The sequence below is a fragment of the Apis mellifera genome, linkage group LG2 (genome assembly GCF_003254395.2).
Source record: "Apis mellifera strain DH4 linkage group LG2, Amel_HAv3.1, whole genome shotgun sequence".
Lineage (NCBI taxonomy): Eukaryota > Metazoa > Arthropoda > Insecta > Hymenoptera > Apidae > Apis > Apis mellifera.
In genome coordinates, this window is record NC_037639.1 from 5612747 (window position 1) to 5630011 (window position 17265).

The 17265-nt window shown below is 29.9% G+C and overlaps 1 protein-coding gene across 2 annotated transcripts in view; it reads left to right on the forward strand.

Annotated features, from left to right (window-relative positions):
- The window catches only part of LOC552020 (neuromodulin), an 89935-nt gene that overhangs the window by 43319 nt on the left and 29351 nt on the right, over positions 1–17265 (forward strand). For both annotated transcript variants that reach the window (XM_006561089.3, XM_026439023.1), the window contains exons 2-3: positions 786–1082; positions 8489–8622. In XM_006561089.3, the coding sequence (XP_006561152.1) occupies positions 786–1082; positions 8489–8622 (431 nt within the window). The remainder of the gene's footprint in view (positions 1–785; positions 1083–8488; positions 8623–17265) is intronic.

A 17265-nucleotide genomic window follows, 5' to 3' on the forward strand; every position in this document is an offset into this window, starting at 1 on the left:
CTTTATATTTTCCATTTTTGATTAGAGCGTACGAGGATGACCTAGATTTTAATATATAAAAAGAAAAAAATAATTTACTTCCCTTTTGTGTCCCTTTCGGTCGTCGCAAATGGAATTTTGCTTTTGCCCTCTTGTTATTTCATTAAAGAAAAAAACTTTTTAACAAAAAAATTTCTAAAAATTTAAAACAATGATATTATCCTCGAGATGGATTATTATCGCTTTTAACCTCACATTTCTATTTCATAATTATTTACAATTTTCTTTTATTTTAAAGATCCTTCTAAATTGATTAGATACACGAAATAAACTTGTACAAATCTCGATAAGATTGATTGTAAATCCTTTCTTTCTACCAATTATTATTTCTTAATGAATATTAAGAAATATTGAAACAATTCTTCTTTTCAATAATTAAAAACTCTGATAAATTTCTTGCACCGATGTTATATAGAGAAATTCAGAATTCTACCTCGGTATCTGGGTAGCACCGATTCTCAAAGGAACGAAAGGTAAAGTTTAATCAAGACAACCATGCGAAACTCAGCCTCAAAGAGAATAATATACGCGTACGTGCATTTCTCGATGTCTATGATTAAATCTCTTGGCGAACGATGGTACACTCATTTGAACGAACATGCAATACGAATAATGCTTGTACAAACTTCAGGAAATTGTACAAATTCGATAAAACAGACAATCATACGGATAAATATATTTTATTTTCAGAAAATTTGCAATAATATCCCTAACATTCCATTTTAACATTTTCGATAAATTTTCAGATATCACGAAAGGAGAGAGCAGTCCGGCGAAAGTAGATTCGCAAGAATCGTCGCAGAAAAGGCAATCGGCGGCGGATTCGAAGAAGGAGGCAGAGTCGAAGGGGGGAGAGAAGAAAGAGGAGGAGGAGAAGACGGAGAGGGAGAAGGCCGCGACGAGGATACAAGCGGCGTTCCGCGGCCACCACGCCAGGAAGAGTATGAAAGATATCGAATCCTCGACGAAGCAGACGGGGACCAAATCAAGCTCAGAGCCAACCAAAGAACAACTTCAGCAGGAGTTCCGCGCCGACGATAAGGGTGAGTGTCACGTACCAACCCTCGAAATCGTTCCCAAAGGGGAACCCTTTAATTTTACAGAAATTTCTCCTTTTCCTGCCAATCTCGTCTCGAGATCGTCCTTCGTTCCTTCGTCGCGGGCCAAAGAATTTACGACCTCCCTCCACTCCCCCCTTGTCTGTGTGTACAAGTCTATGGTGCCTATGTGCCTCTTACGTAACCTCGTGTGCCAGGAAACGTTGCACTATTTTTGGCGCGATCCTTTGCCGCATTAAATTGTACAGGGGCCATTGTTGAATTTTAAATCATCCTCCCTCGTTCACGCTCCGTTGAATCTTGTATCAGATGTATCAGTTTTTTAGTGACAATCGAAAGTTCGAACTCTTCTTTTTTCTTTTCTTTTTTTTTTTTTCCCTCAAATAAGTCTTTCGTATTCGTGAATTAATTAGTTTTGTCATGTTGATGATATGATTTCGAAAAAGAAAGCAAGGTGATTTAATTTTTTGTGTATTTTCTTCTTCTTCCTCGATAAATTTAATGAAATATCTTTACATTAAAATTAAAATATTGCGGTAATGTTAAAATTTATTTCGAACTTATTAATTGATTTTGCATATCGTACGTTGGAGAGTATTTTTATAAGAGATTTTCGCGATGCAGCCTCGATGTTTACCTCGTTATAATTAATTCGTTATATATATATATCCCAAACAATATCCAATATAGATTAAAGCGGATAAAATGGCGAGATATATTCGCGTTATCAGGTATATAATTTTCATTCTTCATAGAGTATTAATATTTCTAATATTGCAAGTTTGAAACTGTGGAAGATATAGAGAAATATTTTCTTTTTATATCTGTGTCGTAACACGTGCTCTCACGTTTTTTAATAAAAACTGATACGATAAACGTGTTAAATTACAACGTTTCGAAATCCGTTTAAAATTGGAAATTGATTTTAATGTAATTATAAAAATTTCGTTTGAAATTCCAACGATGTTGCAGTATTAATATCCAATATTCCACTGTAATTCTGAACATGTAACGAATAGAGGCACAATTTAATTCATTTTATTCCTAAAATTTAGCTTTTAATCATCGTTCACAACATTTACTAATAATAAACAGATATAATAAATTAAAAAAATATATATATACATACATATATATGCACGTTTACATTTCTGTTCTCATGCAATCAGTTTATCAGTTGACATTTTTATTAGCTTTGCAAAAACCATAACGATAACATAACACCAATGCCAAGCGAGTTGTGATAAAATTCTGTGTGGATCATATATCGTGTTTTGAATAGTAAAATAAAATTGCGAATAACATTTCCTCCGCCTTATTAAAAATTATTATTCTTGCGAAATAAAATTCCCCTTCGTCGTTTCAATGATGAAATGAGAATAAGATACAACACTACACTTAGATAATTATCATCTCATACAGTTAATCCATTTCTTTGACAAATGAATGTCTCATTCTCCTCGATCATCTTACTCTACTTATTTCTTATACACACTGTCTTATTCCATTCACAAAAATTTATATTTCCAAAATAGCCCCTCCAATCAATATATTCTGATAATAACTTTTTAACAATTTTAATTTTAAGAATTAAACAAGTTTCGTGGAGGAATCGCATTTTAAGACGAGAATCATCGTTCACGTTTCACTTGTTCCCTTTTTTCCCCAACGATAGCATCGATGCTCTGATACACGAGAAAAGATCAGATCCTACGATTCGTAGAGTGGATGAAGAAGACAATGTTCCCTAAACGTAAACCGCAAACGAGACTCGTCATAAACTTGGTGCTCGCGTGACAGTTTTCTCGCCGAGCAATTCCCCGGGGGCCACGTGGATTCCTTTCGTGGCGGATTCTTACCTTCCCAGAATTTTGACTCGGGATCGTGGAAATTCCGGAGAAATTGCTTACGATTTCCAAGCAACCCTCCTCTCCGTGACCCGGATTTTTAGGCGTGGCTCGCCGAGATATTCCCAGGCAATTTTTATATACCTTTAGTAGACAGGGATGATGGCAGGAAGTGAACACGCTTCTACAACGTAGAAATTGTTCAAAGTGCACAAGTGTGTTTTCAGATTATTTATCAATTAATCTGTTTTTTTTTACGCTTGGAAATATAATTTGATTGTTTGCAGAGGCACAGTATTTTAATTAGTTAAGAGGCGTATATTTTCTTTTTGCGAGAAATAGAAATGAAAGAATTGAAAATAGGAAGGATATTATAATTGTGGCATATTGCTGAGATTAATGTGGAAGATATAAATATACGATACTTTGAAACTTTATGTCGAGAAATGTAAGGTAGAAAAGAAATGAAACTTGAAGTAAAATAGAAATAGTAGAGAAGCATGCATATTCTACAAATATAACTGGAAGATGTATTGTCATGAGAACATTTTACAAAATAATGGAGAATAGGAATTTGGAATTTAACCCAAGGTGGTTTAATTATTGAAAAATTTGAAGAAAGGAAAGAAAAATTAGAAAAAAAAAAGACTTAGGATCGAATTATCCAAAGAGAATATAGAAAATATAATGGAAAGTAATAATGAAATATTTCATCTAAGATCATGAATACAATTTTTTCTTTTCTTATCGATTTTAGGTTTCTTTGGAGAAAGATTTATCATTGTGATACGCACAAAGGTTCACTGCCAATAGATATCCTTGATGGAAACGTTTAATGTCAAGGGTGTACCGCGATTCCAGATACAGATAAAGCGAATAACTTTGGAAAAGTTTGACGCTGACGGGTTGCAAAATCGATTGTCCCTCGTTACTTTATCTCGGGACGATTAATTATCTGGCCATGGCTCGGCCACTTGTCTCTGGCCCCACTGGAAAATTTATACTGTCACACCCAACTTGATTAATTTAATCTTAGATAACTTCCTTTTACCATGAAACATATATTTATTCATTTTAATTTTATTAAAGAATGTTCTGCGACTTGATTCATAATATAACTTTAGAGGAATCGTGTAAATGATTCAGAAAAATAAAATCTATCAACTGATTTGTTTCCATTAATTTAGTGTGAAACATTCTGTCGTCGAGGCAAAAATGTTTCAGTAAATATCTTCAGTACTTTTATTATTTCGTTTGTATAAATGTTCATTAGAATATTCTAATGTTTTTAATGTTTTGCTTTAAATATGTGCTAATAAAATAAGCGATATTTTTTATAAGTCATGTGAGATACATTAATTAATTAATAAGGAAAATGGTAGAATTTTGAGAAATTGAACAAGTTTCGTGTAGCCAATATCTCCATTTTGTACAACTTAATTGTTTGAACGAATATTGTGAATATCTTATTAAAAGAGTGATTCATGACGATTTATATTATATTATATCGATGCACAATTTCAAAATTTACATTTTTTTCTTCTAAAATTTGTAAATCTTATAATCGATTGGCCGTGAATTAATTTGGTGAAACGAAATGACTTTTCATCGACAATTTAATACCATTCATCTGTATCGAAAATTTACATATTCACCACTCTTTCCATAGGAAAATTTATTTTCGCATTAAAAACGATCGCTATTTCGATTTGCGTTTAATTAAAACGCGATTATTTTTAATTCCGTAAATTGAAATTCGAAAACGAAAAGGAGGAAATCGTATAAAAATATGTGTTATATGATAATGATAAAATAAAACAAATCTATATCTACGCGAGACAATTTTTTCCACAGACATTCAATACTCGTGCAGTGACATTACGTTGCCCTGTTTCGCGTATTGCTTTCACTGGTAGCCATTTGTTCGATTCATCTATCCGTAGCAGGTGGCTATACCACTTATTGTCTTGGAAAGATTCTATTTTCAAGGAGGGAAATTGTTTCCAAGTAATCTATCTGTAAAAAAAATTTGAATGTACACATATAAATTAAAAATAATATAAATATTATCGAAAGGATTAATTTGCATAATTATTTTTATGCATTTCGTAGGAATTTAATATTTTTGTATTCAAAATTTATCTTTTAAAAATATATCTTTAATATTTATATAAATTGAGCAACGTGGTATATAAATATTTTCGAATAATTAATTAGTGTAATTTCTTTTCTTTGTATATTCATAGCAAACAATTCACGATGGAGTTCGATTAATTAAAAGGAATTGGATGAATTTGTATTGAACAAAACGCTATTCACAATTAACATTTACTTGTAACACTTGTGATACGGAATGAGGCCGAGGGAGAATCGATTCGATAACAGAGTTTATCGAGAAATTCCTTGCCATGAATCCTGCTTGGTCTACAATTTGCCGTTCGAATAATGATCGTGCATTATCAGCCGAAAATTAGCCAATTACGTGTTGCGTTCTATTTCATCCGTGATCCAAGTGTTCCATACGTAATTACTATTTGGCATCCTAATCTCGAGGATCAATGTGTCCATGATAAATCAACGAGCTAAACCACTTAGATTCTGGTTTAACCATTTGAATATTTGGACGAGACACCCTTTAACCCTTAATTTCCGTAAAAATTTATATAATTGATTAATAACAGAATTTATACAGAGAATGATATATGATTAAAGAATTGTCAAAAAAAATATAACTTGAAATATCGAGCCACGTTAAAAACTTGTCGAAACAAGGATCGACAGTAGATTTGTATCAAAGTTTAATTTTTAACTTTGGCTTTAATAGATGAAGCTATAGATGAAGTTATAGCACGATGGATTATACGAGAAGATGGATTTAGAGGACAGATTGATTTATTTGATACACGGTTTATGGGTTTATGTTCTGAGTTTCAATTCCAAATCTGAAATCTTTCGCGACAGAAGATGATCAGAATTTTATGGAACGTGAGAAAATTGAGTTTGGGGAATGATAAGACAAGAGGATTTAGATTTGATACTATGAGAATGGATGAAATTTTCTATTCCATTATAAATTCGATTAATTAAGTTTATTTGCAAGGTTAATTTTAATCGTTTTTCTTTCGAATACATTCTATTAATAGAAAATCTAGGAAGAGAAATTATATAAGAATTGCGTTTAATTCTAGAAGAGAAGAAAAAGTTGGGTGACAGGCTAGTTGACAGAGAGCAAATTCGCAAGAAATTAATAAAGAGGTTGACATCGAGCAAACTCAGAGAAGTTGACTGAAGGATCGCTAACACGAAGTTAACTCTCAGACATTGACTGACGAAGATTAGTTGATAAAGATTGACTAACTATACAATATAAATAAAGATATATTCTTATATTTTATATGAAGAATATATATTACATAGTATAATAACTTTTGCGAATTTTTACGTGTAAACTTATTAACTTGCACTTGCAAAGGAAAATATTTTAAAAAATAAATCTTCATTGTGTGATGTATTTATTTTTAATTTTTTCACTTAATTGGAATACGATGAGAAGAAAAAAATAGTTTATAATGTAAGAAAATCTTATTATGCGTATATTTCATTTGAAAAAAAATTTTAATAAAATATTTCTATCTTTGATATTTCAGCAAAGTGTAGAAATTGATGGGAATTGATAAAAAATTAATAAAAGAATTTAAATGGTATGCATAAAATTTTTTTTATTATAAGTTGAAAAGTGAAATAAACATTGAGTGATAATGAAAAAAGAGAGGAAAACACTGAAGTGGATCATTTAATATATTTCATTAAAATTATTTTTTTCAAAGGAAGCTTTTAAATAGAAATTATGATATTTCTATTATCCCTTCAAAAGATTAAATATAATTTTGAAATTGGACAATGACACTTAATAATACTACGAATTGATATTTATCAAAAATTAACGAAACTAATCCCCTGTTATAAAATAGCTTAGACTATACTTTATAGCTAAAAGCTAAGGGCTGAAAAGAGGATGAACTTAATCCAATTTCGATTAAAAAGTTTCTACTTAATCTTGCTATATCTTGTTATCTTCAATTACGAATAGAAATCAAATATTTCTCATTTAAATTGATTCGAAAATTTATTTAAAACTAAAAATAATATATAAATACAAGAATAATAAATCGAAATCTCTATCTGTTTTACAACAATTCAGATCAATTACACAAAGTTACAGTTAAAATTCTAATTGTTTTTTATGTAAAAAATCACGAAGAAGAATTAAAAATTTTGCCATTAAAAATTTTTCTTCTATCCCATCAATTATTGAGGTATAAAGACACAAAGTGCTCAACATATCTCGTTGATATTTGATATTTTTCTTGGAAACGCGTTCTTCCAGGAATCGCGTCTGTCGCCTGTCTGCAATTTGGGATAGGTCAGTGAGACATGGACGGAGATAGCTAAACAAAAATTACCCTTTTCTTTACACGACGATATTTCGGAAACGAGAAGTCGTATCTGAATAAATGAAACGGCGTTTTAAAGGGCAATGTTCCATGCTTCTAACGATCTTTCATTCGTTAACTGGAAATCGTTATCCTCGGAATTACAACAGTTCAAAGTTTTTCCTAATTTTGATAGCGTTTATTCCAGTTTTAAGGTACGACAGTTTACGATATATTTATTTCTGGCAATTAATGCATATTAAAGATGAATACGAATGAGTTACATTTATTTAAAATTATTTAAATAAGTTTGTCAAAATTAATGCGTGATATATTATCATCGTTGTGAGATATGTTATATTATAATTTCATATAATTAATAGATTTTCTGCTGGATCAAATTCGGAACAACTGTGTTTTGGATCAACCGCAAGTCAGGTGGATTCGCACAATACACCGAATTTGGAATTGATTCAGAACTGGGTCAGCCATTGTTTTTTCAAAGTGGTTGACACGGTTTAACGAAATGAACGGTGGTTAACTTGATTTCGAACTGTTAAAGCTCATGTTCAAATTGTATAAGCGTATAAAACTATTTTTCAATTTCTTGGCGTGGAATAAATGGAAAAGTAATAAAGATAAGTAGGGGAGACGAATAAAAAAATAATAAAACGATAAATTTGTCGAATGGAACAAATTTATAAAAGATCTCGTATTATTGACTCGTAAAATGCGATTGAAATATAAATTCATTGGTTTATTGGAAGATTAAAAATAACCGTGAATTATTATATATTGGAAAAATAAAAGATAATCGTTTAAACGTTTATGAGAGGTGATATTAAATCGTCAATTTATTATCTTTAAAAGAACAGTTACATGGCAAAGAAAATTATTTAATAAAAAGAGAAATTAGTCATAAATCCCTTTTATTTCATTCAAATATACATCGAGATAAATTCTTAAATTTTATGAATGCTAAAAATAGAGTTTCTTTGAAAGATACCCTTAGATTGTCACAAAAATCTTTTTTTTTTGACAAGATTCGGCACAACGTACGTATCTGAAATTTGTTCATTGAATTTAACAATAATTTTTTTCTTGTTGATAGAGCTTTGCGAAGCGGCGACGAAAATCCAGGCATCTTTCCGCGGCCATATGTCGAGAAAGGAGCAAGCAGCTGCAGCCATCGCGAAATCGGCGGAGAATGCCGTCGAGGATGTTGTCTCTAAGATGGAGGAGAAGGTGAGTTTGTTATTTTATCATAATAATTATATTTATCGATGAATATAAAGAATGTAAAATATAATGTATGTTATACATAGATATATCGTCTTATGACACAGGATATAATTTTAGAACTTGTCAATGAGTGTAAAAAAATGTGGTACAAAAAAAGATCTATCAATCTAATTAATCCAGTCTAATCAATAATTCATACATACATTTTACATGTTCAATAATATTTTAACACAGAATTATCATATTTGTGATAAATATCTTAAATGATATTGTAATGATACAATCACATAATAATTTGATAGCAATAATAAAATAAAAAAAAAAAGAACGTGTGAATTATTTCTATCAACTGATTTGATAATTCTGGTGTTAATTTATTCTCTTATATTTTAATTTTAACGTATAACATAATATTAATTAATTCGTGTCGAGTAATAATAATTATTTTAAAATAAAACAACGTTATAGGAGGGATAAATTTCTCGGGATTGTGTAAAATTTTAAATTTCACGGCGAAAAGTTGTTTCGATGCGGTAATAGTAACGTGTTTGAAAACTCTGACATTAAAGTTTCCTCTAGATTTTCTACCAAGAGTTTCCATCCCATTGAGAATTTCTGGCCTCATAACTAGGTTGCAACCCATATACATCGTGTGTACGTATATTATAATAGGCGTTGAAGTGCGCCCGGTTTAAAATTCAATGGTTCGTCCTTTTCAGATTAATTGGAAATCGATATTCTATTATCGAAAGTATTATCGCGCTTTTCCATGACCAATTCTCGATCAGATACGCTTTTTAAACATCTTTATCGGCATAGTTTTACATTTTTTTTTCTTCTTTCTTATCCTCCTTTCTTTTCATCATCTTTTTTTTTTTTTTAATTTCGATCGTTGACAGATCGTTGATCTTTGTTAAATTCGAGAAGTTTATCGTCGAATATCCTTTCCTTTGAACTTTGTAGTTCACTTGAGCTCTATTATATAATGGAGATAATAAAAGAAGAGGCTTAGTTTTTTTTTTTTTCTAGAGGAAATATCTCTCTTTAAGAATAAAGAGATAATATGGTTGGAAAGTAATATATCTTATTGAAGATAAGTCCTCTCGTAACAGGAGAGTTTCTAACCGCTTTGAATTTTATTGAAATTCATTTTATAGCGCATAGCGTTTACTTAGAATAAAGTATAAAATGCTTTGCGATTAACTTTTCTTGTATAATCTATTTTTTTTTTAATAATATACTTGGGTCCATCCTGTTTACCACAAATTATTTCCACGTTCTAGGCTTTTAAAAATTCGAAGTTATTTATTCACAATCTATACTCGATTATACAGATAATCGATGAAATTTTTAAACGATTAATTTTCAAAGTTTCGTATCACGAATATCAGATGAAAATTTTCTTTATTCTATCTTATGTTTAATGATTGAAAGAAAGTGTATAAAGAAGATTTTAGATCTAGTAATAAGTCTTGGTCAATATGCAACAATTATTACGCTTAATCAATTTTTTATTCTTTGCTCATTTGACCTTTTTTCTTTATGACTTTCCATCCTCCTAACTGCATGTTCACACGCTAGAATTCTTTATCTATTTTCCTGATGACCCGTATATCTTTCGTTTTTACAAAAATATTAGATCAAAATATGTTTTCCTTCATATTATAAATATATAATTGACTTTTATCAATGATCCATTTTTAAAAGTTCTAGCAGATGGATATACGTATTTAATGCGTAAAATTTGTAATATCAAAGAGTTATTTTTTTCTTCTTCAATAATTTTTTTTCTACAAATATCTAGAAATATTTGTCATTAATTATGGTTAATTATATTGGAAAAGAAGGAATTTAAAAAAGCTTGCATTTTATCTATCTCTTTAACCATTATTCTATTTATTCATACATATACATTTCTAGGATATAGGTCAGTGTGTTTGCTTGGAATTATGATCGCCATTCAATCCTTATCCCTTATGTTTTTTTTACTTTGAAGTTTTTTTACTTTGAGAACTATTTAAGTTCTCGAGCAGAAAGAAAATGTATCGTCAAGGGCATGTTTTTCTTTATCTCTTCAGTCGTCGCTTTCACGTCATTTCCATTGTTATTTTGCATTTAAAATCGACGTCATTTTGATACATAGTCGTATAGAAAAGGGAACAATGTACAATAGAGAGGAATTTATATATTTTTTCTTATAGTTGAATACAATCTCTTTAAGTTGTATTTTATTGAAAATTTAAATTGTATTAATTATGAAATTAGTAAAAAGAATCCCTTGTTTTTTTTTTTTATGATTAGTTTCTTTTAATTTCCTTTATATAATAATGATATATAGAGATTGTATCAAATCTGTGTTAAAGTATTGTTATAAAATTTCTATTACATCGATCTCTGGAGAATATTTATTTATCGATTCAGCTTGACCTCCTTTGCATAATCTCTTTCAAGCTGTATATAAGAGAAATGTTTTTTTTAATTAAAAGTTATCACGGTAGATCATACAGATTGTTAAACTTGATAGTATATTGCGTGTATATTTATTGTTCTCGATATTATTTTTATATTCTGATATTATTACTTTTATAAGTTTTCATTCAAAGATATTAAGATTTCATCAAAAATTAATCCGTCATGATACTTTTACATTCTGTATAAACTTTATCCCTATTTCGCAATATTTAAAAAACGAATAAATACAAATACGAAAAATTGAATTTTATTTTATTACATCGAAATCGATAAAGAGAAAATAAAGTACAAAAATAGGATAGATAATAAAATAAAAAAGTATTAATATTAACTTCATTCATATTAATTGAGATAAATTTGAAAATAATATAATCAATATTCTTCTAATTGTATTAAAAAAAATTTTACGAAAAACAATGATATATTCACGATTTAATTTTCTTTGTCGAGATTTTTTATTCTTTCTTAATCGAATATTTATTATTAACATATCCTATTCAGAAGTTTATCTGTTCCTCGTTTCGACGAAATCACTCGAATATAAGAAATCCATCCAATTCTGTAACATCCCTGATGCGCTGATTCGATTATGCGAGTCGCGTGCATTTATGTATATGTAATACACACGCACACACACACACGTACGCAGGAATCCTCGGTGGAAGATGTTCTTTTTTTTGCCGAGAATGTACGATGCTCGTGAGCATCGTGGAAATCCCTTTTGCATTGAAACTATTTCCCAACGAATCGTAAAGCTTGATCTGCTCGACACCGTCTTGTCACCACCCCCTCGCTATTGTTTCCGATTCCTCGAAATATGGGTCGTACATATTTATGTATAAACTTTCAGTGACTGTACATCGAGTACATTTTTATCGTGAAGCAATTTTCTCTTGGTAATTTTACATGGATCAAAAATTATTATTCGTCGTTATAGCGAAGAAAATTTTATTTTATTTTCGTTGAATAAGATAGCCATAAGATGTACAAGAACTTTCCTTAATATGAAAATAGATTAAAAATTATTGTTAACGATACATGTTAAGGGAAGATATATTTTTTGAGTAGGCTTTTTATTTTATTCAGTTTAGTGATAAGTTAAGAAATCTTGTAGTAATTTGTTGTACAATGATAATAATAGCGATTGAAATACTTAAAAAGATAAGAAAAAACAAAGATGAGAAAGACAATGGAAGACTTTTTATTTTGAGATGAATCTTTTTTTATCTTTAAATTTAATTATATTTGTATGTATCTTTTGAATATCATTCTTGAAGGATGAATTTTTTCAGAAAGAAATTTATTATAAGGTTAGAAGTTAAGGAGTTTTTCAATTATATTTTTTTTCCCCCTACTTCTGATGTGATTACAATTAAAAAGAATCTCCTTGGTGAAACTTTTTAAAAAGATATTGTTTTTAAAGTTATATAAATATCGAGAAGGTAATATCGTAAAAGTTTTCTTCGAAATTTCAATATCCTTCATGGATTATTCAGTTAAGGATTAAAGAAAATTTATTAAAAAAAATTGTTGGATCAAAAACATTTTAAATTTATATTTATTTCAAGTTGCTTCGTATTAATATTTATTAATAGATTTTTACAATAATCGTAAACATAAAGTTACAATAAAATATATTTTTAAATTAATCTTCAATTATATTTATCTGGATCATATAAATAATTTTCAATATTATTCTAGAAGATAGAAGGCTTCTTCTTTTCATATATATATATATATACATAAGGGGAAGATGAAATGAAGAGAAAAATAACAAGGTCAACAAGTTTTTCTCTTGAAAACTAGTCGAGCCAGAAAGAAACTCAACGTAGACAGTGTTAACTTTTGTTCTTCAAAATAATTTGACAAAATATTTGCCTCGAAAACAATATAATCACAAACTTAATTCGTCACATTGTCATTATTATAATTAAGTTAATTGTAATCAAAAAAAAAGTATATATCTATCCATTTATAAACATTTGGAAAACGCACATAGTTCCTCCATTAATTGAATATAAAAATTTCAGAAAAGTACAAAACCTATATTATAAAAATGTGTGGAAAAGGAAAGAAACGAAAATAAGAAATACGCGAAGAGAGGAAAATTAGAACGGTTAGAGATGTTTCGTGGAATTTTCGAGCTTGCTCAAAAATTTGTTATGCATATCTCTTCCACGACCTCAAAAATTTAAATTTCCTTCCGCGTCACGGCACAGAGAAACGCATCGACGCATCGGTGATGTATAGACGTTGGCTATATGACGTTCAGATGATAAAGAATTTATGGAATTTCGCATGACGCTCGCCGGTTTTAATTCCAAAGGGACAATCGTGTATTCTCAATCGAAGCCGTGGTATGGGGGTTGAATATTTGATGTCGCTTCAAAAAAAAAAAGAAAAAGAAATTCCTGTTATATTCCCACGTATACATCGAGTAAAATAATATACACAAGAATTTTCATAGCGCATAATTATTTTAATCAACATATTAAAGAAATTAAACAAGGTTAATAGCTTCGTATATATTCGATAAAAAAATTAGCAATTCATCAGATATTTCGTAATATAAAAATAATTATTTCACTTATCTTATGTAAAACGTCAAACTTTTGGAAAAAAAGGAAGGAATCACTTTTTGATGAATTTGAAAAATTCATCGTGTTATCTGATTCAATTATCGAATAATATCGATAAAGAAATGGCGAGAGAGAAAAAACACGCGAGAAAAGAAGGGTAAATCCATCGGTATAAGCTAATTGCGAAGTACGTGGCTCGGTTCGTTACCTTCGTGATGTCCAAACTTTGCTCCAACAACTTTCCGTAATATGAATCGCGTGGGATGCGGTTGACTGAAAAAGTTATGGGGCTTCCATCGTTGGAAGCCTGTTGTTTTATTCAGTCTCAGTGAGTGGCAATAGATAGTTAATAGTCGATCCATAATTGTGTGTTTCTCGTGCGTGTGTGCATTTTATTTCCAGATTTTTTTCCCTTTGTGAAGTAATGCGTTCTATTATGGCAGAGGACAACAATTGAAAAAGATGTAGAACGAGTTTCTTTCGTGTGTTTTTAAACTTTTATCTTAGAGATTTTTCTTCGAGAAACTGGAAGAAAGATAGAGTAAGTTTGTTTAATGTATCTTTCAAATATAAAGGTATAATATTTTTTTTAAATTAGTAAAACAATTCATTGATTTCAGAAAATGTAAATAGAGAAGAACAGTGATAACATTGTAAGATATGGCTTCTTCTGTTTTTTTTTTCCATAGTCAGACTTTTCTGATTATCCAATTATCTGATATTGTACGTGAAAATGAGCTTTTGACGAGATAATTTATCGCGTGGAGGGTTTGATATTAGAATAAATGTGATTGACAGTCTTGGAGATATCTGTGAATACGTTTTTGTGAGAATTTTTTAAAGAATCTTGTATCCAGATTACGGATAAATGTGGTAAAGTATGATATATGTATGTAAGAACTGTTAAATATTTATTTGCCAGATCATGTATAATTCATATATCTTAATCTACTTTATTCTACTATATGTAACGAAAACTTTATTATGCTAAGTGAAATATCATGGCATAAATGACAAATTGCACTTGATTGTTAAAATTATACATTATAGTCGTAGATGTAATATATTCTAATTATATACGTAAAATTAATTCTCCATATATATATAGCAATTTCACTTCAAATCGTGTATAAATAATTTACTTGCAATATATTAATTGAAAATGAATAATGAAATTTATAATTATCGAATAACAATTGACAAGATGCATTGAAAGAATCCATTGATACCATTATTCCAATTGATACTCGTAATTGCATTAATTTATAATTTATAAAAAAAAATTGCATACAGAAACGTGACACGACATAATTTATCACGAAACAATTACACGAGAGAAAATACGATCATTTTGCAAATAAATTAATATTAACTTTTAAAAGATAGATTTCAATTTCAATATTAATATCGATGAACGTTATTTTTTCCAACTGAAATATAAAAATAGAAAGATATTTCGTATCTCACAAATGCTAAAAAAATTCGAAACGAATCATTGAACATTTCTACAATTTATTCGATTGAATTATTTTTCGCGAATATATATGTTATTGATCAAATTCAATTCTGCGGAGAGACGGGAATTTAACGCGCATTTAGCCTAATGCATAAAATAACTCTCGACTGAATGGCTTAACAGAGCGCATCATAGACGCAGTGTATTTGCAAAGAGGCGAAGTATTTTACAACACGTGCAGTGTGAATAGATAATGCTTATTGTGAGGGCGATCTGTGTAACTCGATAGCACACCTCGTTAAACACTCGCTTTTAATAACCTATTAACTAATAATGCAGATTTTCTGAAACTGAAAGAAAATTAATGTCAAATTATTATTATTTAAATTACAACTCAATTCATCAGATTCTTCTTTTCCTTGCAAAATCGAATTTTTAAAGTGGAGCTTGAACGAAAATTCGTTTCCCTTAGATGTTGTAATATTACACTTTGAATCTTTTTTTTGCGTGTCACGTGCATTGTGTAAGTTTTTGTATATTCAAATTTTGATTGGACACGTACGAGGAAGATAATTTGATAAAATCGAAGCGGGATAATTTCATCAGAATTCTTCTAATTAAGACCAGATTTTTAATAAAATTTTATTGTTTGCAGTAAGAAAAAAGAATGTGATATAATATGTTTAAAATACAAGTTAAGATGGAATGTTCAGGAGAGGCATGTTCTATCAGTGCATTGATATGCACAAATGAAGATACACTTTGCATACATGGATGACAAATGGTCGATTCTCACCAGTTACGATGAAAATTCATCAGTAACGGAGATTAGCGTGAAATTTAATGATCGATAAATTTTTAGAGAAGCTATATTTCTCTTTAAATCAATATTGATTAATGAACGTGATATTCGATTTTTTATTAATTCGTCACCTTTAAAATTAGAGATAATTGTGAACGAAATATATGAACATTTTTTCACAAAAGAAAAAGGAATTTTAACCTCAAAAATATCCTTTCACGGTGGAAATAATTTTATGGAAAAAATGAAAGGGGAAAATTTTGTTCGTTTTCTTGTCACGTTTCAGCAATTCTGGGAAACAACTCTGTGAGTAGAGCTTCATTGATATTTTGAGAGAAGAAGATGAGTGTAAAATATTTTTGGATAAATTACGAACATGCAATTCGACATTCATTAAACTTTTTAAAATTAACATGGTAACAAATTTCAGACCGCACGCGATCTTTTTATAATTTTCTTAAAAAAGGAATCCAATATCCACAAATAATATTACGAGCAATCATGAAAGTGTTCGAGCAAGTTTGTATATTCTTTTAAACTTATCGAAGGGGTGCGTAGCGACATAGATTGAAGGATGTCACGCGAGAAAATACTTCCAGCCCGCTTTTTCCGGCAACAACCAACGTTTTATGACGCAAAACCAATCCAATTATTCAAGAGCTAATAAAACATCCTTAATCTTATCACTAAAAGTTGTATCCAAAAACAAGTGCATGCGTTAAAAGAAAGAAAGAATAATAAAATCAATTTCTCTCTGTATATATATAAAATACATAATATATAAAAATAGAATTATTCAAAATTTTCCAGAATTCTTTTGAGAAAACCAACAAATTTTCTATCAAACATATGCATACGTATGCTTCTTCAACAATCATTACAAAGAAAACGAATCCAAAGAAGAATATTATTTTATTTTAATCGTAATTTATACACAATTTTGTGTCGATTTATATGAAATCGAGACGAATTTCGTCGTCTTCGTGGAATTCAATTGGCTCGGATATCGAACAACGATATGAAGTTCGCGTAAGTTCGAAAATTCGGGAAAAATCTGGATTAGAACGCGTGAGAGGAGTTGGCAACGGAATACGGTTTTTTTTCCCCTTCCTTCCTCTCCCCCTTCCCCCCGAATTTCATCGACGATCGTCGAGGTTTCATATATTTTTACGCACGCGTTAAGCGGATACGTTTCGTGGCTACACCGATATTTGGTTAATGTCACCGTGGATCTTCCCTGGAAAAGGATTTTGCTGCCAAATGGAGCTGGCTGGGGGAACGCTGAAGAGAGATTTGGGACTTTAATAGGAGACGTCTCTCTATCTCTCTCTCTTCTT